General features: G+C 38.0%; 1 protein-coding gene across 1 annotated transcript in view; it reads right to left on the bottom strand.

The window, feature by feature from the left end:
• Window positions 1-2,826: 2,826 nt before the first annotated feature.
• Window positions 2,827-24,302, bottom strand: part of CPA6 (carboxypeptidase A6) — a 269,776-nt gene continuing 248,300 nt past the window's right edge. The window contains exons 9-11 of the mRNA XM_070631515.1: window positions 10,622-10,824; window positions 6,467-6,551; window positions 2,827-3,366 (exon numbers count right to left, since the gene is read on the bottom strand). Coding sequence (XP_070487616.1) covers window positions 3,179-3,366; window positions 6,467-6,551; window positions 10,622-10,824 — 476 coding nt within the window. The 3' untranslated portion in view covers window positions 2,827-3,178. The remainder of the gene's footprint in view (window positions 3,367-6,466; window positions 6,552-10,621; window positions 10,825-24,302) is intronic.

The raw sequence follows: 24,302 nt of genomic DNA, 5'->3' as shown, positions 1-24,302 counted from the left end.
ATTTAAGCTCTTGGTATTAACTTGCTAACAGATCTTATTACTTAGGGTATGGAATAGATGAAAATTAAAAATATAACAAAAAATGAATTTTGAGAGTTGTCTGTAAATCCTTTTTTCCCACCCGAACATTCGAGAGTTGGTTATTTGGTTGTTACAGGGGTGATAATGTTTGATGGAAAGGCATCAATAGACACCAGCGAAGGACCTGGACAGAGACAGCTAACAGGACAGGGGCTAAGCAGCAGGTTCCCAATCAAAGGGAAAAGTTTTCTGGCCTCAAGGGTCCATGAAGGCCACCCGATGACACCAGTTGATTGTGTGTATCTTTGTCAGGTCCTTTGAGTAGCAGCATCTTCCCATTTTTGAGGGTCTTCATAAGCCTCTGGCCCTCCTGGTTGATCTGGACACTTTGGCTTTTGCTTGTCCTGTGGGTAGAAATAACTAGCATAAAACAACTCCCCACCCCCAGATCATTTCTGAGCATTTCCTGCCAGATGGGATGAATTGCAGTGTAAATTCCCAGGTGTACTGTTCCTTTGCAGGACTGAGCCTCAAACCTGCCTGAGAACCATTCCTGCAAATGTATAATTGAGACTACAAGATAACAAGATGAGTGAGATTCATAAAACATAGACCAAACTAGCATTTCCTGATGGTCCACTATATTTTAGGTTCTGTTAGGCATTCCATATAATCTCATTTGACATTTCTTTTAATTTTGATTTTATTTTTTTATTGAAACAATGTACATTTATAAACATAAAAAAGACTTGGTGGTGAGTAGTTGGGAGTTTGTTTTAAATAAAGATCTTCCTTTAAAAGGAATATACTCTTTGTTTGATAGTTTTCATAATTAAAAAAATAAAACCAGTCAAATAACATGACAAGGCTTATCTTCTGCTGCATCCTTCCTTACTCACAATTCCTTCTATTGGTCCAATAACTTTTAATCTTTCAAATTATTTCTTCTAGCATTTTCTTTCTTATTTCTAAGTAACATGCCTATAATGATATTTCTTTTCTTTTTCCCAGTTTCAGATGTTGTCTGTGGACTTCCCACTACGGCAGACGAGGATTTAGGTTTCCTATACGCGCTCCTCTCGCATACATCCTTCCTCCTAGCCTTCAATACATTTACATATATCACAGTTTTTGGTTAAGTCAAATTACTTTAACTATACAACTATTACTTATAGCTAAGTCACATGGTAAACTATGATTATATTTCTTCTTTTGTATAACTCATTGCTTTTACCAGAGTTAACAATTGCACTTTTTTTGCTTGCTTCGTTTCTGTACTTTTATTACTAATTGTGATATAAGTAAAATTTTCTGATATGAGTAAAACTTGCCTCTGAACAGGTTGAAGTGTTCTGTTTCATTTCATCAGGAGTCTTCCAGTCCTCCTCCCCCTATTCTGGGCTAGTTGTGCCTTAAGCCTGGCACACAGCTGTCACTGGGACTTTTCCTTTCACCATTACCTTGAGATTTTTTCCAGACCCTCCTCCCATGTGGGATTTCCTGTTTTCTGGGATCCTATCTCTTTCTCTTGGTTTACTTGCTCACTTTGGTAGCGCATATCCTTCAGGAGTTTCCTGAGAAAGGTAAAGAGTTTAGGACCTCAATTTTATGAAAATGTCTATATTCTACCCTCACAATTCTTTGATCTTTTTGCTGGGTGTAGATTTTTAGGATAGAGTTTTTCCTCAAAACTCTGAAGGCATTTCTCCATTGTTCTAGCTTCAGTGGTGCTGTGGAGAAGTTTCATGCTACTCTAGTCCTCATTCCTTTGTGATCATTTTGTTTTCTCTCTAGTTTTTAGGTTCCTCTTTTCATCCTGGTGTTCATGATGCGTCTTGGTCAGATAAATTCTCTGAGAGGATTTGTATTTTCTTCTACCAAATTCTTGGAAGGTATAACCAATCTAGGATTAATCTGAATTAAATTCTTGGCTAGAGGTTTATCAGACCATTTAAATAGTCTGAATTAGGGCCACAGACCTGAGTGAGGGCTACTTGTGGTTCCAAATTCTCAGTGGCAATTTCTCCCCCTCTATTCTTGCCAAAATTTGAAATAGTCACTTTTCCTTGTGGCCCATTGGAGGCAGCATGGGGCTTCATTTGTAATTTACCCTTACGCTGAAGCTAGAGCCCTTGGGATCCCAGAATTCTGGTAGGAGGAGACTCTGCTATTCGACTTCCCACTGTGGGGCAGCCCTGGGCTTTGTTCTCTGTTCTCATTCTCTAAAATGCTGTGAAAATCAGGGTCTGCACTCAACTGGTTTAACTAATGCCCTCAGGATAACAGTGTCCCACTTATCTTTTTAGGTTCCTGCCTCTACTCAATGCCTGGCCTGAGATTTTCTTACTTTTTTGTCTGATGTTTTAAAGATGATTTAAAAAATTATATTTTGTCCAAAAGTTATAGTTTAGATACTTATCCTGTCATATTCCTGGAAATGGAAGTCTATATTACCTTTCTAAGCCACAATTTCCTCATTTGAAAAATGAGGATAATAGTAGTATCTACCTCAGGTATTTGAAGAATAAGTGAGATGATTAGTGTAAAGCTCTTAGCACTGTATTTGGCACCTCAATCACTCTTTTTTTTAAAGTGGTATTCTCAGAGGCTAGCCATAAGTGCTCTTTCTTGTTAAATTTCTATAGGTATTTGGTGCGCTAATGCCAGGGAATAAAGATATGAATAATATGAGGTCTTGGTAAGTTGAATACTTATTATAATATTAAGCAATATAGTTCTTTCCATTTCAAATATTTCCATTTCAAATGAGATCCAAGTGATTAAACATCATTAGTAGCCTAGATCTTAATTGAAAACATGAGATTTATTGAAGCAAAATCCTCAATTTGTACATTTCTTGAGACAAAAGAATTTAAAAATATCTCCTCCCCCCTTAATCAAATAAGACTCTAAAGGGATATAAAATGGATGCTTTCTCTTACAACAAACTAGGCTAAGCTCTCTCTCTCTCTCTTTTTTTCAATCATTTTTTATTGCCACAGAGAGTTGAATTGCATGAGAAGGTCCTTTTGAAGTCCACACATATGTTCACTCTAAGCAGTTGTCTTTCTCTTTACGTCAATTTCCACCCATTGCCACATAGCTCTTGCACAGTATCAGTTCTTTCTCTGGCAGTTGACCTGACTCTTGGGCCATCTCAGGGACACTTCTTTAGTAGGTGCATTGTGATATTCTTCACAGCCAGCATGGTCTCTGTACAGGTGGGTTTGATGAGCATCTCTGGGAGTAAAAATCCAAAGTGCCCAGTGTCACGCAGTTCAAAAGCAAATGTGTAGGGTATTCCATTTTTGTAGGCCCAATCCATTGAGCTACCAGAGCTCACATCTAAAAGTTGAAGAAAAAAAAAATTTCAGTCTCACTAAAGAGTCTGTATGTTTTCCAAAATATGTATATATAGAACTTGCCTACTAAGCCAAACGAAATCCTTCCAATTAAATACTGTTTCAACAAGAATGATTTAACAGTAGTTCCTTGGCATCAGGCTCATGGAACTTATAAAGCACGCCTGCTATCATCTTTGAGGATCTAGTTTAAGTATTGGTACTTTTCCAGGATAATGACCTCAAAATTTCTCAGCCTCAGTTCCAGTTATCTCCACCCTTACTTTATTTACCTATAAACAAACCCACACCTGGACTTTATCACTCAGTCCTTTGCCACTTCCAAGGTCTAGAATATTGAAATTCTTTTCCCAGAAAACTTCCTCATTTCTTCTACTTCCCCTATGTTTTCACTCCTAACAAACTTGTTCTTTACCTTTGCTTAAGTTTGTAGTTTCCAGACTCCTCCCAGCCTTCTTATAACTTCATTTGACTGTCTACCTGGCCATGGTCAATTACTGAATTTCTCACCAGACTCTTAAAATGCCTTATCCAGTCCTTTTTCTGCTTTTGTTTTGCTAATTCTCAATCCTTGGCTCAGTTTCTCTGCTCGCACTCCTTGTGAGGGAGCAGAAACAAAGTCTTGGCTGTAAATTCACACTAGTCACTGAAGTCTTTCTTTGTTCCCAAGGCTGCTCTAGGCTCCTTTTTCTAGACCTTTACATGGTGACCCTTTCTCATGCTCTTCTAGTCCTGTCCCTCACTTTACCACTGTCCCCATACTCATAATGGGTAATTAGCCCATCACCTCCTCTACTGACATCACAGCTCTCTGACTTTTCTCCTTCTAGCCCAGAGGAAGAAATGTCGCTCGCCTTTTACGTGTGTCATCTTTTGATACCGTTTCTTATTGTCTTCTCTTGTAGTGAGAAGGTCCCTTCTCCAAGACCTCGTTTCATTAATTAAATCTCCCTTTCTTGCATCTGCATTGACCAAAAGTTTCAAGCACTGCTTTCGTATAGCGCTTCCTTCTCCTGATCCTGCTACAGGCCATCCTCTTTTTCTTTGTTTTGCTTTGTAACTCAATAGGGAATCTATATATGTTGCTTCTACATCCTCACCCACTTTCATTCTGGTTCTTGCCTCTATCCGTTTATGAAAACTTTGTTCTTGAAGGTGACCAAGGACAGCAGGCCTAATCTCCTTTTTTGTTTTTTCCTTCTCTCAGATCTCACTTTCAAACTCTCAACAGCATTTAATCTAGCTGACAATCCATTCTGGCAACGCTCCCCTTCTGGTTCCTCTGACATCACACGTTCCAGCTTTTCAGCAGAATTGAAGGTGAGGGCATTAGAGGTAGACTGTGGTTTGGGTCGTATCGGATCTCACCACCTATTGTGACTTCTCTGTGCCTCACTTTCTCCTTTAGAAAAAGAGATAATACCTACTACATAGGGCTGTTGTGAAAATTAAATGAAATAATGTGCTCAGGATATATTAGCTATTATTATTTTGTATCTTTATACTCCAAAGTGCCTAGTATATAATTTTTAACCTAACATGCTCTTAATAATTACTTAATAAATAAATGTTTCATAGAAGGCTCTTATTATACTTTTTTCCTGAAATTTGTATGATCCAGTTTGACATAACATTATCATTTTTAAAAAATTTTCTCAGTACGTTCATCTACTCAAATAATATCTCTTTTTATGCTATTTTTGCCAGGACAAGCTAGAGATAGAATTATTATGTGAAGATGACAATTAAATGACTCTGCTGTTTCTCAGGCTAAGGACAGAAGGCAGGCTGTGCCTTCATTGTCCCTCTGGTTTAGAGTACACTGGAACTACAAATAGTAGTCATAGTAGCCGAAGTCAGAGACAATATGTGCCAACAGTTACATCATGGTGATGTGACAGACTCATTTCTATGGTAACACGTTGTTCTAGGTAAATATAATGCAATGACTATGCCTTGATTCCAAGCTGAAAATGTGAACTGTAAGAATTAAAATTAATGTCTTAAAATTGTTAGTATATATTATGTTGGTGTTAACTGGTAATGTGATTTCTTTTAATACTATATTTCCCCTTTCAGGGTGGCTCTCTTGAAAAACAGCTCTAATAAGGTCATGAAACCAATGATCATAGTCTTTGAAAAGAATTCTGATATTTAAGACATTCTCATTATTAGGATAATAATGTTAAACAATGTTAATTGACAAACCAAGCTTTTCTTCTGAAGGCTGAAGAAAGAGAGCGTTTAGGAATATAATGATGGATGGATTAAAGAAATCGAGGAGAAATTTGCTACCTCACTGAAAAACACAATTGGATGTTACTATCCCTACATATACCTATCACTTGTGTGTGTAAACCTTCAAATGCATACACGGACACTCAACTATGATTTCTCACTATATTTTCCAACCGATTAGTCAATAACTTTTAGAGTTTGAAAAGTCATGAGAAGTGATCTAGTCCAATTCCTCATTTAATAGTTTTGGAAACTGAAGCCCAGGATTAATATGTTGACTAGATAACAACCTGACTAGTGGCAGAATTAGGACTCGAATCAAGTCTCCTGATTCTTTGTCCAAGTTCTTTCCATATATCCTGTTGCTCTTTATTTCATATAAATATTTTAATCACTTTTTAGGGGAAATTCAGCTGAAGGTGTTATGAAATAGAATTTCATAACAAGAATGGCGGCGGAAAGGAATAAAAGGGAAACTCTTTTAGGGCTGAAACATTACTTCATTATCTTCTCAAGGCCCATTTCCACCCTTACAGTAGTTACAATTGCTTACGGAGCCCGTTGTGGTACTTTCTACTGTTATGAGATCTCAATTCAACCTTGTAGTCATCACCACATGCTTAGAATATTCACTGCTTAGAATTTATTTAACTTAGTACAGTGATTTCTGTCAAGCAGAGTAAAACTAATCAGGTATAAACTCCCTCCATCTTCCTTGGCTAATTTGGCAGTCAAAAATTTCACTTTAGGAGGAACACACTTTCTCTTTTTTTTTTAAACAGAAGTCGTTACGTAGGATATTGGTTCAGGAGATGATTCTAACACAACATCCACAGGAAACTTACACAATGTGCTGGAGGCAGGTCCATATCTATACCGTACCCCATATACTGACCAAAGTGCATTCACAGCTTTATGAGCTGCAGATTCCTGTCAGGGAAAATGGAGAATTTATATCACTGACATCATTGCATTGAGACCTTTAGAAACACTGGCATGTTATTTTAACCTTATCAGTCATCAATTTGGAGAACAAGGATGGGCACATTAGTTAATAGCTTTATTTAATAATAGTATTATGTTGGGGGTCGGCCCCTTGGACAAGTGGTTAAGTTAGTGTGCTCTGCTTCTGGCGGCCCAGGGTTTCGCTGGTTCGGATCCTGGGCATGGACATGGCACCACTCATTAGGCCATGCTAAGGTGGCATCCCACATGCCACAACTAGAAGGACCCACAACTAAAGTATACAACTATGTACTGGGAGGATTTTGGGGAGAAAAAGCAGAAAAAAAAAAGATTGGCAACAGTTGTTGGCTCAGGTGCCAATCTTCAGGAAAAAAAATGTGTTATTCTTTGACACATGCTGCATTTTGCAATATGTTTTAGAACATATTATTTCCTTTGATCCTCACATCAAACCAGTGATCAGTAATATTTCTATTTTACAAACGAGAAAAAGAAGCCTCAGCAAGGTTAAATGGGCAGGGCGGGGTTACACGGCAAGCAGTGGTTGAGTTGGGATAAGTACCCATATCTTCTGACACTGATTTAGTGTTCTATCCTCTTCACTTTAGTTCAGAGATAGCTATTTTTATAAATTACAAAATGCTTTGACAGGGCAGCGCCCATGTCAGTCTCACTCATAGCTACATATGCAGTATTTAGAATACGACTGGGTATAACAGATGGCTAATCAATGTCTCTTGCATGAATGTTGGATAAGCATAGATCTGCAAGAGTATCAAGATCATCTTATTGATCCTTAAGTACCTACCTCAGTGGCCATATACAAGATATTTGAAACACATTTGGATCAATTAAAAAAACATTTAATTCAGTAAGAATGACTTCTCTTATGCTGTGTGTTTATCCCTACTGGGAATGGGAACAGTAGTTTCAGAATGCGTCACGACTTCTGGCTGAGCTCAGTAAGGTACTGCTAAGACGTAGAAATTCGGAGGTGGAACTCTTCCTACCAATGCCAAAAATCAGGAAAAATACTCAATACAATCAAAATACTGAAAGGTCACTCTTCTCACATGAACTAGAATGAGACTGACTACCCTTGAAAACATTTTCAAATGGAATAAAAGCACTAGTTTCAATAAGGAGTTAGAGAAGTATTGTATGACCAGTGAGAGGAAAAGAAGTATGTTGAAACCAGTATACACTTCTCCCATTTCAGTTTGCCAATGAATAATTCAATATGTCAGTGGAAGCACTATGGGCAACATGGTGCTGTGTGCTGGACCCAGCTTCGGCTTGCTGTCCTCCTTCACCTCAGGCATGCAGAAAGAAGCATTTGCAGCAAATACGACACTTTGTGGATATTCAGGGACCAGGCTCCAGAACCTGGCAGACAATTTATTATTGATCTCGCTGATGATGACATTCTCCTCTCAGGAGCCAACAGAAAAGGAACGTAAACACCATAATGAGGTATCTTTATGGAGAATATTCTAAGATTTGAACATTTGCTCCAACGGTCTCGGCAATATTCCATGGCAAGGGCAGAATTTCTACATTTAGAAGATTACTGCATTCTGCTGGTGAGGAGACCTTTGTTCCTCATTATTTTAGATGACTAAACCCGAGGAAAAAATATCTATTAAGAAAAGAAAAAAGCATTTTGCCTGTTTACATAAAACATGGGCATGGTTTTAGCCCTTTGAGCCCACTGCATTTCTGTCACTCGGGTGCAGATGCATGTTGATGAGAGGTTTAGATATCTTCCTACAAAAAGCGGAAACTTCAGCAAATTTTCTAAGAATTACTTTCCAGGGTGGCACAGCTAGACACGTGTTTGAAAGAGTTTAAGCAATTCCTCCTTTCTCCATCGCTTCCTCTTTCCAAATGTCCAAAACGACCTGGGCCTCGCTTATTGGACCTCAGCTAAGTAAGGAGTATATTTTTTATTTAAATATTTCCATATTTAAAGCAACTTCATGGAAGGCCTAAAAGATGTCAGCAGAAACACAGACACCTACATATCGGTGCAATGTTTTTGAAGAATTTTTATAGAATTTAGTGGTTTCTGGTTAACATTCAGAGACTATCTAGTTTCTGAGAATTGCAATCTTGGTTTTAATGATTTAGCTTATATGTAACCCACTATCAGGATTTCTCAACAGTGGCACCACTGACGGTTTGGACTGAGTAATTCTTTGCTGTGGGAGGCTGGCTGTGCATTGTAGGATGTTTAGTAGCATCCTTGGCCTCTACCCATTAGATATCAATGGCATCTCCTACTCTTGTTGTGACAATAAAAAATGTCTCCAACATTGCCCAATGTCCATTGAGAGGCAAGTTCATCCTTGGTTGTGAACCACTGATCTACTTTTTATAGCACATCCTTCAATCCAAGACAAAAGGAAAATAGGCTTAACTCCTGGTGGAAAGGTAAATTCAAAATATGGAGAACACTCTCGTGTAATAATTTTAATATATTACATATCCCATGTAATCTGTTCTGAGACTCCAAATAGACACGTTGCTCAATTTAGAAAGGGCTGAACATTTGCCTATAGAAACATAGCGATACAAAGTGGTTAGGGTGCCAAGTCAACAGCAGCAAGCCTATTTGACCCACAGAGTATCTGAAAAATAGCACCATCAAATATAACTATCACCTTTGCAATATTTCTCAAGAGAGAATTTGCTCAGAATTCTTGCTTGGAATGCCAAGAGCAAATTTCCTCCTTTGGACAGAACACAAGCCTTTCCCCAGGCCTTCTTCCGATCTCCTCATGTTCCCTATTCCTTCCAGGGCCTGGACATCTAGATCAGGATTTCCTTCAACCACAAGCAACTGGTGCAGGATTTGGAGTTCAAGGTACAGAGAGAAAGAGGATGCTTTTTTTCTTTTTCCTGAGGAAGATTGGCTCTGAGCTAACATCTGTGCCAACCATCTTCTATTTTCTTTGTATGTGGGACACTGCCACAGTATGGCTTGATGAGCAGTATATAGGTCCGCACTGGGATCTGAACCCGTGAACCCTGGACTGCTGCGTGTGAACTTAACCACTGTGCTACTAGGCCAGTCCCAAGGATGCTTCTCTTTTATGAAAACTTTTGAATTTAAGTATAATGTACATACAGAAGAGTATACAAATTTTAAGTTTATAGCTCAATGAACGATCACAAATTCAACACACTCACGTCACCACCATCCAGGTCAAGGAATAGAAGATCAACAGCAACCCAAAACCCTCGTGTGCCTCCCCTCCCCATCACTGCTCCCTCCTCCTTACTTCTAACACTATATTTCAGTTTGGACTGGTTTTGAACTTCACAGGCCTTTAGATGCTGTAGGTTCTGAGCCAGACTCACTTTACGAGGAATTATGTCCTATGGCAAGTAGGTTGTTGGCTTTCCCAGATGAGAGAAAGGAACTCTGCTTTTTCACTTTCAAGTAATCTTATGCCTGAAAGGCTGTTCATTCTTAGCACTAACTTGTCAGATACATGCCCAGAGACTTAGTAGCATTAAGCAAATAGCGCTTATAAATTAAAACTTGCTTTTAATTAATGAGAGTCAGACCATAATTTATGAACAATTATTTATTCAATAAAGTTAATTACAGCCCTGCATATGTGACCGAAGCTGTAATACTAATCAAATCCCTCCTGACATTTTCTGTATAACCTGTGGTAAGAATGCAAATAGGTTTGAAACCATTGCCCTTGAGAAGCAGCATACCCTAGTGGTTAAAAGCAACAGCTGGAGCTGGATTTGGGGCTGAAACCTGGCTATGACACAGTAGCTGTGTGCTCTTAGTCTAATTACTTAATTTCTGTAGGTTTCAGTTTCCTCATCTGTAGAATGGGGGTAATAATAGTTACCTACCTTATATGATTATGAAAAATAAAGCAGTTAATATACAAAATGCTTATTAGAATAAACAGAATATGTGTTTGCTATTATCATTACTACTTAGAACCATCTTAGCTTTAGAAAAACACTAGCATGTCTGACACACGTGCACAGGGTCAAATACTTACCACACAGCTAAAATTGGGGATTGTCGCATATTTGTAAGAGTAGGGATACAGCAACATCTGAGCATATGCATGAAAGGAGAGGTAAGCCCTAAAGTGCTTCCTGTGTTTTCGGAGGAAGTTAGCTACGGCTTTCACTTCTGGCTCGGATTCTGGGAAAGGTCCACAGTACGTATCATCACAAGGGTGCATAGATGCCCCTTCATCTGCAAGTTAGAAAAGAAAATGCAGTGGAGGAGTGGGCAGACGAGAAGCAAGAAACACAAATCAACATTGTTAAAGTGATTTTTCTTTTATTTCCATAAACATATGGTATTACTAAGCAATTCATCTAACTTCTCACTTATAGAAATCAATACTGAAAATCCAAGGTCGTTCAAGCCTCCATGCATAATAGGAGGGCAACCTGGATTGGAAATAGGTACTGATTGTTCACCTGAGCCTCATAAACCATTCTAGGATGGCTCCATCAGCTGGAGAACTCATTCTGTATGATCCCTCAGAGCAGGTAGGGCCTCCTGTTTATATAATCCACAACACCTGCTCTTTCCCTCCATAATGCTCAACGAACTTGTAATTAGTGTCAGATATTTACTCACTTAACATCCAACCAATATTTACACTGTTCTATGTGCTTGGGAAACACTGGAAAAAAACAGAGAAAAAAAAATCCCTGCTCTAATAGAAGCTACATTCAATCTGGATTCTTTATTAGACTTTAATGCTCTGTGAAGGTGGGGACTGTGTCTTTCTTGCTGGGTACCTGGCAACTAGAACAACATGTGGCGAGTGTTCAACAAATATTTGTTGAACAAGTGAACGTCAGATCAAATGAAAGAACTAGACATCTGTAAAGGTTTCTGGTAAGATACAAATATTGATATGTTGATAACGTGGAGGCAGAAGGAAATGATTCCACAGAACATGTCAAACCAACTTCTATTATATTTTTAGATCAGCGATATCGAAACTGGTTTTGTAAAACTCAAGAGGCCTCTCCAGTTATCTTGGGGGTTAGTTAGGGTTCAGTTAAGAAATCCTCAAAACTAAATTTTAATAATTTTTGATTTAAAAAATTATATCATACAGGTCTATGAAGGGGAGGAAGGACAATAAGATTCATTATATCAATCACAAAGTATTAAGGTTCCAAGAAATTTTGGAAATAATTACATTTTCTATAGTTATTTTCCAGTCTGGGCCACTATTATCATTCCCATACCCCTAGAAAGCTCTAACTCTTTCCACAGACAAATGGGCAATGTTTGGTGATTCTATGACATAGTCTAATTCTACCGAACATGAAAAGACGCAGTACCAAACCAGGCTAAATCCAGAGGACATTAAGTCTAGTTTATGCTATGAGGAGAGTCCAGATAGGGAACTTACAGCAATTGTGGTTTTCCTCCTTTGAGTCTGAGATGCCTAAGAATTAAGTGGGATATGGATGGAATTATGAACATAATATAAAAACTATAGCTGATACTCCAAAAGGAATAAGAAAAATAAAGAGACATTTGAGGAACAGTGATATAAAGTAGTGGAAAGAAGAGATCACAAACTGAATAACTAATTCCAGAGGGAACAGAACTAATGAGCCAGAGAAAACAAGAATTTGAAATAATCCTAATAAATATTCAAGGGCATATAGGAAGACATTGTAAACATTAAGCAAGGACAAGACATTTTAAAAAGAACCAATCAGATGTAACAGAAAAAACCCTTAATTCTTGGGTTGAATGAACACAATTGATGAATGAGTTAATGATATGGAGCAGGTTTTGAAACGTTCCTAAAAGGCGTGAAAAAGGGACAAAGAATTGGAAAAATGAGAGAAAAATTAAAGGGTATGAAAAATAGAATGTGTCAATATCTGCTTTATAGGGGCCCTAAAAGGAGAGGAAAAAGTACAGGAAAGTTAAATATTTGAAGAATTGCTAATTGAAATTTCCCCACAATTAAGAAAAGATTGAATGGACTTATTGTATACCAAACAAAGAAAGGGGGAAAACAACAATTTGGCAGTGAAATTTTCAAAGTAAACTTTAAGAAAAGATAATTCCAGAGTAAAAAAAGCCGGTCATCTATAAAGGAATAAGAATTAGATTCACGTCTGACTTTTCAATAGCAACACTAGAATAATAGTTCCAAAGTATTTTTTAAAAAGGAAATTTGAATCCAGCCTCTTATATCTAGCTGAACTCTCATTGAAATGTGAGAGTGAAATAAAGATGTCTTCTGCCATAAAATTCCTCAAAGTGTATACTATACAGTGACGTGATTTGAAAACACCCTTGGAGAAAGTATTCTAACAAAATGATGAATATCTCCAGAGAACTTACTTGATAGGAGAATTACAGGAGAGTTAGCAACTTAGTAGGTTCTGTTGTCAAAATAAGCAATGTCCAAAGGAAAAAAACCTGTAACGATATAGAATCAAATTCTAAAAGATGGCAAACTCATGAAAGGATAGAGGGCGGGGGACCAGTGGTGTCTTTTTCAAAGGATATATATATATGTAGTAATTAAGTCTAGAGATTGATGGCAAAAAACAAACCTAAGCATGGGTCTTAATAAATTATGAACACAAGCGTCACAACTAACAGAAGTAACTTTGACCCATCCTAATAGAAACTAGTAAAGAAGAAAAAAAAGAGAAACATTTGAAAATAGAGAACAAGAAATAAGATGGCAGAAATAAGTCTTAATGTAACAGTGATTATGAAGAATGCTGAGGTTAAACTCACCAATCAAATGACTGATATTTTCTTATAGAAAAATAAAGATCCAGCAATATTGTGTCTTCAGAAAACAAAGTGGTATGAGTGGACATATCAGATGTCTACTTTTAGTATTGTAGCAGACTTGGTGTTTGTATTAGTTTCCTAAGGCTGCCACAACAAATTATCACAAATTGAGTGGCTTAAAACAACTGAAATTTATTCTCTCACAGTTCTTGAGGCTAGAAGTCTGAAATTAAGGTGTCAGCAGCCCATCCTCCCTCTGAATGCCCCGGGGAAGAAGAATCCTTCCTTGACTGCCTAGCCTCTGGTAACTCCTGGCAAATCTTGGCATTTGGTGGTTTGTCGATGCATCACTCCAGTCTTTGCCTCCATCTTCACATGGCCATCTTCCCTGTGTGTTTCTGTGTGTGTACTCTCTTTTTCTTATAGGGACAACAGTCCTTGTATTTAGGGCACACTTTAATCCAGTATAACCTCTTCTTAACTAATTACTTCTGCAAAGACCCTATTTCCAAATAAGGTCATATTGTGAAGTTCCAGGTGGATTTGAATTTTGGGAGGATTCTATTTATCCCACCACAGTGATCTGAGGGACCAACCTTCTGCAGAACAACTCGATCCTGTATGGGATATATTCTCTGAGGCATTTTTCATCTTGCAAGAAGTAGGGGAGGCTCCAAGATACACAAATACAAGATGGACTTTAGAAATTTAATGATGTAATTGTACCCTCAGCAGTATTATCAATGAGAATATGTAGTAGAAAACAAGATATGGTTCACAATATCTAGTAATCAACCTATCAAAGAATGTATAAGACTATCAGAAATGTTAAATGTGTATACACACACACATGTTCAATTCAACAACAAAAATTCCAGCAGAAGGATTTTGGGAATATTCAACTAAAGAGCTCTAAACTACTTCAGGGGGAAAATCTTAGGAAAGAAGAGCAAAGAAGAAGGATGGTTTAGTGCTATAAGGCATTACTACATACTACATAGGTATAGTAATAGAAACAGTATGATAGTGAGTCAAGAATAGACTAGTAGACCAATGGAACAGAATCGATGGCAATTTGGTATAATGATAGAAGGGGTCTCACAAATGACTACGGAAATGATAGAGTGTTTTAGTGGATGATGTTGAGAAAACTAGCTCATTATATAGAGAAAACAGAGTTGAATCTTTACTGCATAAATATACAAAAGTAAATGTTAAACAGTTTAAAGATTTAAATAACAAAAACAACAACACAGTAAGGAAGCAAGAACTATAAGGGTTTGGTTTTTTTGAGGTGCTTTCTCCAACCCTTTTCCTTTGTATCATCCTTCTGGATGGGCTTACAGAATGTGGGGATGGTTACTTGGTGTTCTTGAATAACAAGTTTTGTTGATGAAGATTATATGAAGGTGTGAGGGGAGGTGTAGGGAAGGACTTTGAAAATTTGACAATATATAATGAAGGTATAATGGATTAAGAATTAAGGTAAGTTTTGAAGGTTTAGAAACTAATATCAGGAAAAATAACAGGAAGGAAAAGTTTCTGGGAAAATGATGGGTGTTAGAAAATATCTTTTCCAAATTTGTTTTAAAATAAATTATTTTCAAAAAAGTAAGTATATTTTGAACATTGGTAGGGATTTTTATAGTTCTCCCATTAGTAGTAATAATCAGAATTAGAAAAATAAGTAGCTTCTCCCTGCAGGTTCTACCAGCAACAATGTGACTAGACCGCACCTCCACCTACTACCACCACCACCTTGTTTATTGGGGCTCAGTCTATGTCAGGTTCTTGTTTAACCTTCATATCAGCCTTATGTGGTAGATAACTATTATTATCACAATTTTACCAAAAAAACAAGAAAATCTAAAGAAATCCAAGTATAGAAGATGACATAAATCAGACCGTGTGTAATAGTAAATGCAAAGGGCTTATATTTCCTAATTAACAGTTGAAGCTGAATTCAACTGAACATTTGTTGAATTCTTCTGTTGTAGACACTGTATTATGCACTAGGGATTCAAATATGACAAAGCCACAGACCCTGAGTTGAGGAATATATAGATTAACCTGGAAGACATACAGTTAAGTAATAATATCAATATAATGTGGTAAATGCTATGATATAGTTAGAAGATATTACGGAAGCAGAGAGAAGGGGCAATAAGCCTGTGTGGGTGTTCAGGAAAGGCTTTTTTAGAGGAGATAATGCCTCCTGGAAGAAAAAAATCTAGGATAATAGATATGAGTTAGAAGATTGTTTCAGGTAGAGAGAACAATATAAACGAAGGTATGAAGGCAAGAAACATTTAGCACTAAAGTTCAACATAAAATTCAAGTCAGGAAGTTTTGGTGGATAAGCCTGGAGCGGTAATTAGATGTTCATGGGACATCTTATATATTATGCAAAGGAGCTTGTAGTATCCTGTAGGCAGTAAAGAACGTCTGTGGTGGCCAAAAGTCCACCACTCAGATCTCCTGCTGCAGTGAACATAGTTGACTGATAGCTCCAGCTGCCAGCACTCTGGATCCGCCACTGAATTTTCATCAAGCTCACAATTACTCCAAGGTTGCTCCTAGCCAATGACTGATAATGGGATAAGTATGTGTGCAGAGCCATTCTTGATGCAGGCGTCAAGGAACCCAGGGACTAGTGTTTCAAGGAGGGTGTGGTCTGCATCTAAAATGTAGAAAAGAGGTATATTTAATTTTATAGTAACAAAGTAATTGGGAATTTTGCTATAGAAAAATTAGTGGAGTGGTAGAGGCAAAAACTAGATTTCATATGCACTGAGAGGAATGAACGGGAAGAAAGGAATAGGAGATACTGAATACAGACTATCCTTTTCAAGAAGCATGGTTCACAATGGAAGATAAGATACAGAATGATGGCCAGAGGTAAGCTTGAGAGTAAGAGGAAGAGATGATGTTTTTAGAGAAGAGAAGACTTAAGCATGTCTCTTCAAAAAATGGGGAAAACAGCATAGAGGAAGAAGTTAGAAAAACAGACTATTTGATGAGAGAAGATTCTAGAAGGGATGTGAATGGGTGGGATCAACAACCAGGTGGAGTCATAAGCCTTGTAGAGTAGATGGAACTTCTTATTTCAGTGATCTCAAATGTTTTTGACTGCTCATACCATCAGTAAGAAACTTTAGGTGTATTCCTGACATATATTTATTTTGAATTTGTATACCTCTTTTGTGGGCTAATATATAAGACATACAAAAATAAAAATTTAGAAAGAGTGGTTTGGGGATGAGTTAAACAATAATTTAAAATATTTTAATTAATTGTACAGAAAGATATTAATTCTCTTAAAATAAGAATGAGAGAGAGAGAGGAAATCTAACTTAAATCCTTCAGCAGTGTCCAGGTGTTGTTTTCTAAATGAAGATATGATAATATACAAAAATATGAGCATACCAAGTTCTTGGCTGATCTCCTAACTGGAATTTTTATGCAAAAATATGTATATTGTAATCTTTAGTCTCGCTGGATGTTTTTAAAAAAAATCATTGACTTCTCTAAGAATAGCCATTGGAGAGTTAATTCAATAACTACATGAAAAAATGGTTATAAATGAATATTTAGTGGAAAAAAAGAACATGCACTTGAATAAATAGGATGGTTAAAAATATCCATAGAAAAAAAACCAAAAATGTACCAAAGAATGATAGTAGTTTGTTAGGCTGGTGATACGCTAATTATTTTTCCCACTATCATATTTCTGTAATAACGTATCAATTATATATATGAAAAAAGTATATGAGAGAAGGAAAAATAGAGATCTGAGAAATAGTTTTTAAAAAGGAAACATTTAAAAAGGTTTTGAAAGGGAAAATGAGTAAAAACAGAAAAAAGGTAGACAAATTTGGGTTTATGTTTTGCAGCAATTGGCCTCCGTGGAAATCGACCTAACGTGGGTCCTCTAGTAGGCAGTATCTGGAGAAGTCACAGTTATTGCGGCAAATTTTCATTGGTTATTTTTTCATTTTCAATGTTTGTTTTTTCTTTTCCTATAGCTTTTAAATTTCACATAAATGGAATCACATGTCATTAAATTTTTTGAATTGTAGGCTTTTTAGAAATTTCTTTTCTGCTTACATCACCTACCACCAATTTACCTTCAAGTAATCCATATTAACAACTGAGTACAGTTGTTAGTATACGTTACAAACACACACATAAGTATGTATATATGTATCCATGCACCCAAGCATATACGTATTTTTATATTGGTATATAGATATGCACGTATATATATATAGGAGCTATCTTTGGTCACGCGACGAGATCATAATCAGACAGTTTTTTGCCTCTTGCTTTTTTCCATCAATCATATTTTGTAGAACTCCTTCTACATCAACTTGAATTCATTCGTTTAAATTCTATTCTACTGTGGTTATAACATAACTTAGTCTTCCACCTGCCTATTGTTGGGAATTATGTGAAGCTAAATATATTGAAAAATAAAGCATGATCCACTTTGTCAATGCTGCTGAAAAATCAAGTAAGACGATATTGAGATTTGACCACTGCCTTAGGAATGTGGACAACAGTTTGCCGGACTCGTAAGGGTATAACACTGTGTGGAGTGAGCTTAAGAGGGACAAGAAGGAGAGAAATTAGACGCTGCAAAAAGGAATAAAGAAATGGGGCTGGTGGCAGAAGTGCAGAAAGGAGAGGGATTTTTTCAAATGGGAGGAATAGCAGCATGCTTTTATGCTGATGGGAAAAATCCAGCAGAGAACAAACAAACATAACCAACCAAGCAGACAACAGAACAAAAGAGATAGGATAATTCCTGGAGCAATATTTTTGGGTAGGCAAGTGGGGATGGGAACTAGTGCAAGTCAATGACTCTTGAATCTCTATCTCAAGCTTCAAATTCATGTACATAGCAGCCTTCTGGACATCTCTGTCTGCTTGTCTCAGAGGCTCTGAAAGCTCAAGGTGTCCCTAGATGAAATCATCTTTCTCTTTCCTACCCACCATATCGATCTTTGCTGTGTTTCTTAGCTTATGTTTCCCTCATTCATCTACTGGCCTAAGTCAGAAACTTAGCTGAAGCAATCCTAGAGGTTTTCTTCTCTCTCATCCCTCCCTCCAATAGGAGAGAAAATTCTGTTGATTCTACCCGCTAAATCTCCCTATGCCTACTTCTACCAACAAAGTTCAGGCTCTCATTGTTATTCTCCTACATGATCAGAATAGTTCCCTGCCTTCAGTCTGGCCTACCTTGAATTCAACCTCCTCAACAGCGTTACTGTAATCTCCTAAACACATAAATCTGATCTTATTGCTCCGCTGCTTAAAATTTTTCAGAAGTTGCCTTCCGGATAAAGTTCTGAAATCTTGACTATGGCTTAATGGCCACAGAGGTAGTGTGATCCAAACGTCTGAATTTGGTATTGGTATGTATTATAGTTTATCTTGTGAGTGTTTTTTCTGTCTCAAAAAACAACTTGTGATTTTTGCCCTGTTGCTATACAAATAGAACTGTGACTGGTATTTTACCATCTACTAGATAATTTCTAGTACTTTCCATGGCTCTATAATAGTTTAAGGTTACATAGTTTTCTGCTTTCTTGGAAGTCAGAGGGTCCTGCTCCCTCCCTCTGACCTTATGAGACAAGGCCCTTCATGATCTGTTTTTGCTTGACCTGCTTAAAATTTTAGTTTCTACCAGGCTACCTTAAACCTTCTACCTTTATTCCTATTAAACTATTGGTTATTTTCCCAAGGTTCCATACTCCCTTGCCTTTATGACTTTGCGCATGCTGTTCCCTTTGTCTGAAGCATCTCTTTTCTTCACAGTCTAATTTTACTTGTCCTTCAGTGCTCAATTCAGTTACCACTTCATCTTGGGATCTCCTCCAATGTCCTTAGGCTTGGTTAGGTGACTCTCCTATAGATGCCTATAACATCCTTACCTGCATTTGTCATAAAACTTAGTGTCCTGTGTTAAAGTTGTGTGCATACCCATTTCCCTGCGCGATTGAGCCTGACCCAGTGTTTGACCAGTATTGGGTACATAATAAAATGCAAAAGCATTTTATTTCATAATTATCATACATAAGCTAAACCGTATAATATATAAGAATATAAGAAAAGCCATGCCTTGATTTACTGCTGTTTGCCTGAGAAGCACGTTAGACAGTGGAATATTCTATAGCATTTTATGGTTTATTTGATGGATGGGCATCCTGCCAATGTTGTTACCACAGATTAAGTATTGATTCACAGCAGAATAGAACATCACATTCAAAATTCTTTCTGCCAGTGTTTCTCTCTGAATTTTTGCCTTACTCATCTCCTCTACCAAAACTGTCTTTAAAAAATAAAATAGAATCCTGAGTAGCTGGGCCTCTAAGATGGAAATAAATTAATTCATGTGGAAAGAAAACCACTAAAACAATTTTATTTATAGCCTTTTGAGGGCATTATCCAGGCTGTACTAAAATGCAAAGAAACAGCTCACAAATACTATTGAATAGGAAGTCCCTATAGGATTTTAAATAGCTGTGTTGGATACACAATTTGAAGAGTGCTGTCCAGACCTAGCCTCAATTACACAGATTCTGATCAGAATATCTGCTGTCCCATAGAAGATCAAGATAGCGAAAGCTAAAGCACCAGGACACAACATTTCAAGAAAACAAGTGGAAAAAAAACACCCTAATAGGAGTCAATATCCAGGAAACAATGATACAACAGACTTCTGGGAGAAAGGAACAGGAAGCACCAAACCCATCCCTCTTTAGATTTTAGGACCATGAGAATCTAAATGTTATTGGTTTTCCCTTAGTTTACGGGAGCCAATATATTGTTTCTGAAGCTGAGACAAAATTCTCTCTTCCGTCATCACACGCAGAACAACTGCAGAATATACAACGTGTCTCTGCAGTGCAGAGCAGAGAGATTCCAGTCCTGCCAAATAAAACAGCACACAGCTCTGCTCTGAGCCCTTCGGCAATTTAACTCCTGTACCATACATCACCTCTCTAGTTTTTGAGTATTGAGATGTGAAACTCTACAGGGACCTCATAAATCTAGAAAGGAGACACGACGTGCACATGTGAGGAAATTAGAGGACAAGACAATGTAGGACATAATACAATTGTAAAGTGTGCTGTGCCGATGAAGCACATGGGAGCACAGAGGAAGGAGAGAGAGCAGGGAGGATTAGGAGCCCTGGGGAGGCTGTAATGGCAAAGAGACTTGATGGGATTCAAGATGGATGGAACTTGAAAAAATATGATTTTACTTAAAGAACAAAAAAAGTTTTGCTGGGCCTGGCTCAGTAGTGTAGTGGTTAAGTTTGGCGTACTCCACTTTGGCAGCCTGGGTTTGCAGGTTTGGATGCTGGGCACGGACATACACCACTCAGCAAGCCATGCTGTGGTGGCGACCCACATATGAAATAGAGGAAGGTTGGCACAGATGTTAGCCCAGGGACAGTCTTCCTCAAGCAAAAAGAGGAAGATGGGCAACAGATTCTTCTGCACCCAAAAAAAAAGTTTTGTTGCTTCTATGAACCTTAGTCCCTCTGGATGGTAAAATGAAGTGGAAGATAGTCTTTAGAGAAGAAATGGAGAAGGATGGGGAACTAGAAACAGCAATGGGCTGAAAATCACAAGACCAGGCTCCATCAGAACTGTATGACCACTGAGCTCAGTGACATGCATGTTACTTCTCTGGCTGCATTTGTCCTGGGTGGATTAGGGACCCGAATCAGTGATTCTCATGTGGTGTTGTGACAATGTATTGCTATCTGTTGTGGGGGTTGTCTCAGAGTAGCTAGTTACATGTTATAAAATTATTTAACTAATAAAAAGGTTTAGTTATTATAATAACTCAATTTATTCTAATATACTCTTGTAGAAGGGAAGAGAAAAGGTAAATTAGAGTGGGTATGCTTGAAATGAACCTCAGGACTGTGATTTCATCATCAATTGGTTGTGTGGTTGTGGGAAAAAAAAGGCTGAGAACTGTGGGATTAGAAACTGGTTGCTAAAATTCTACAGCACTGATAGTTGATGATTACAGCCCAGATGAAAAAAAAAAATTCCAATGTAATTATGTACTTACTTTTCCTTAACTTCTTTAGATTCTGTTCTAAGGATGTGAGGATAAAATTTAGTAATAAGAGTTGTGTTACTTAATTGATTTCTGTTTTGGCTCTTACAGGCAGTCTCCAAGAATGGATTGCAATCTAAAACTTAGTTTTCAAGCACGTTGTCTAATTCTCAGAACATACTTTTTCTTACACAAAAACTTCCCTCCCCGCCTAAGGTCCTCCAACCTCCTCCCAGATCTGCTTCTCCTCTTGAATTACAAATCTTGGCGCATGGCACCTGACTGCCCAAACCAGAAATCATTTACTGCAATCTGCAAGGAGCCGTTGGTGCCATTGTTTTAATTTCTCTCCAATACACCCAACTCAACTACTACTGTCTTAGTCAAAACTCTCCTGAATTGTAGGGGTTCTCTGACTCTAAGCTCTTCTTCAGTCTGCAGCCTCAGAAGTCCTGAATTAATTTTACTAAAATGCAAATCTTACCATGTAATTCCTCTGCTAAAACTTTCCAATGGCTTACCACAGCCTTGAGGATGAAGGGGTTGGATTAGGGGCCTTTCCTCTATACCCCTTGTGGTATGGCCACCAAAGACTGCCAAGTCCTAATCCATGGCATCTGTGAACGTTATCTTATATGGAAAAGGGTCTTTGCAGGTGTGATAAATTAAGGATCTTGAAATGGAGAGATTATCCAGGATTATCTAGTAGACCTTAAATGGAATCACAAGTATCCTATAAGAGGGAAATGTGATTATAGACAAAAGAGAAGGCTATGCGACAGAAGCAGAGGGAAGCCGAGTCAGAGAGAAGATGCTATGCCCCTGGCTTTGAAGGTGGGTGAAGAGGCCACAAGGTAAGGAATATAGGTGCCTCTAGAAGCTGGAAGAGGTAAGGAAATGGCTTCTCCCCTAGAGCCTCTCGAGGGAATGTGGTCTCGCTACACCTACAGCCTGGTGAAATCCATTTCGGGCTTCTGGTGCCTAGAAATGTAAGAGAATAATTTTGTGTTGTTTTAAGTGACCAGGTTTGTGATAATTTGTTAGTGCAGCAACAGGACACTAACACACTCTTATAAGCATCCTTTATTTATCCCTACACAGCATTTATTACAGTTTAATGTAACTGTATTTTTACTACACTGTCAATCTTCTTGAGGGCAGGAATCAGATCTTTTTCTTCTTTGTATCTCCTATGCCTGGCATACAGTCCTTAAAAATATTTATTAAATAAATTAATAAATTTGTTAATATGATTCAGACCAGAGGATGCCTCCAGACAATTCTTCTTTTTCTCTTTTCTCTCTATTACCATTGTTTGGTTTTTGAGTCAAAGCCCTTTAACTGGACATATGGGGGAGTTATTATTTTTGGCTACAGATCTTAGAGTCTTCTTTAACTCCATAGCGTCCCCATCCCTCCCTCTGTCCTCCAGTCAGTCACCATGCTCCATCACTCTGTCTTGCCAGTGTCTTCTCCTTTCTCTCTTCCCTGCCTCCATCCTAATTTCGGCATACGTAATCTCTCACCTGGACAACACCGTGGCCTCCCTGCTGGTCTCCCTGCCACCACACGCTTAATCTATCCTTCACACCGCTATCACCGCTAAAGCACAAACAGATCACGTGATTCTGCCAAGCCCCACCCCAAAACTCTCACTGACTCCTCCTGGGCAACAACATCAGTGCCGACCCCTCAGCACAGTGTCCAACGCCCTGCTGATTGGACATTTTTAGGCTCATGTTCTCTTCTGTAGTCGCAGCCCCAGCCCTCACGTCCCGGGTCCTGTCCTGTCATCCCTTCCCACATCTCTTTGCCTTTGTCTCTCCTCTTCTGTCAGCCTGGACTGTCCAGCTCTCTACTGAAACCTGTCAAAATCCTTCCATGCCTGGAAGGCTCAGCTCAAAAGCCATTTTGTCTGCAGCCTTTTCACCCTCACTCCGGTCAGAATTTCTCTTTCCTCTGTCCTCTGTGAGCATGATGCTCATGCTTCTGTTCATCAGCTTTCACTTGGCCTCAAAGCATAGTTGGTTGTCTACACGCCAGTCTCCCTCACTGGACTGGTAGTTCCCAAGAACAAGAACTGAACAGTATTCCTATTTGCCTGGCATCATGCTTTGCTTGTAGCAGGGGCTCAATAAATGTTTATTGAGTGAATCAATCTGCCCTGTAGCAAGGTCCCTCTTAGTCTGTCACTGCAAAATTCCATTTGTGTTTTATATTTTAAGGTTGGCTTTATTATAATTTAAGGTTATAATAAAAGGGAAGAGATTGCACAAGAGCCTGAACAATGATGTTGTTTTCTAGCTCCCTGGCGTACCCTTAAAATATGTGCAAATAAAATTATACCTGAGAATAAGAATATACTTGTGAATGAGAATAAATAAAATGAAAAGGGAATCAAGTTTTGAATCATATTAGTACTTTGATTATTGCCAGTGTACCTTCCCAATTTAAGGATAGTGAATGAGATGAATTAGTGCTATTTTTTTTTGTTGTGGAACTTGCTAAGAAGGCCATTCTGGAATTGCTCTCTCAGAATAACACAGACTAGAATGGCATGACAGACTCGCATTTGAAATAGATGGCAGTATAAGAAAACAGCTATTGTATTCTAATGAAATATGTCATGTTCATTAAAAGGTTTTGGCTGATATGCATTTTCTATTTCTCTACATAATGAAATGATAAATTTTGTAAAATGTTTTGAATCAGTGTAAAACTTAACTTTTCCTCTCAAACTGTTTCACAGTCAACATCTAGAGGATATTAAGGGGAATAATATGGGAATGCTAGGGGACTATCAAGAGAGATGCTAGGGGAGGCCAAAGGGGTAGAGGGCAGTGCATTTGCTGTGT

This window comes from Equus przewalskii, chromosome 8 (assembly GCF_037783145.1).
Source record: "Equus przewalskii isolate Varuska chromosome 8, EquPr2, whole genome shotgun sequence".
NCBI lineage: Eukaryota > Metazoa > Chordata > Mammalia > Perissodactyla > Equidae > Equus > Equus przewalskii.
Note: the sequence above shows the minus strand (reverse complement) of the source record. Positions and strands in the feature narration are given on the sequence as shown.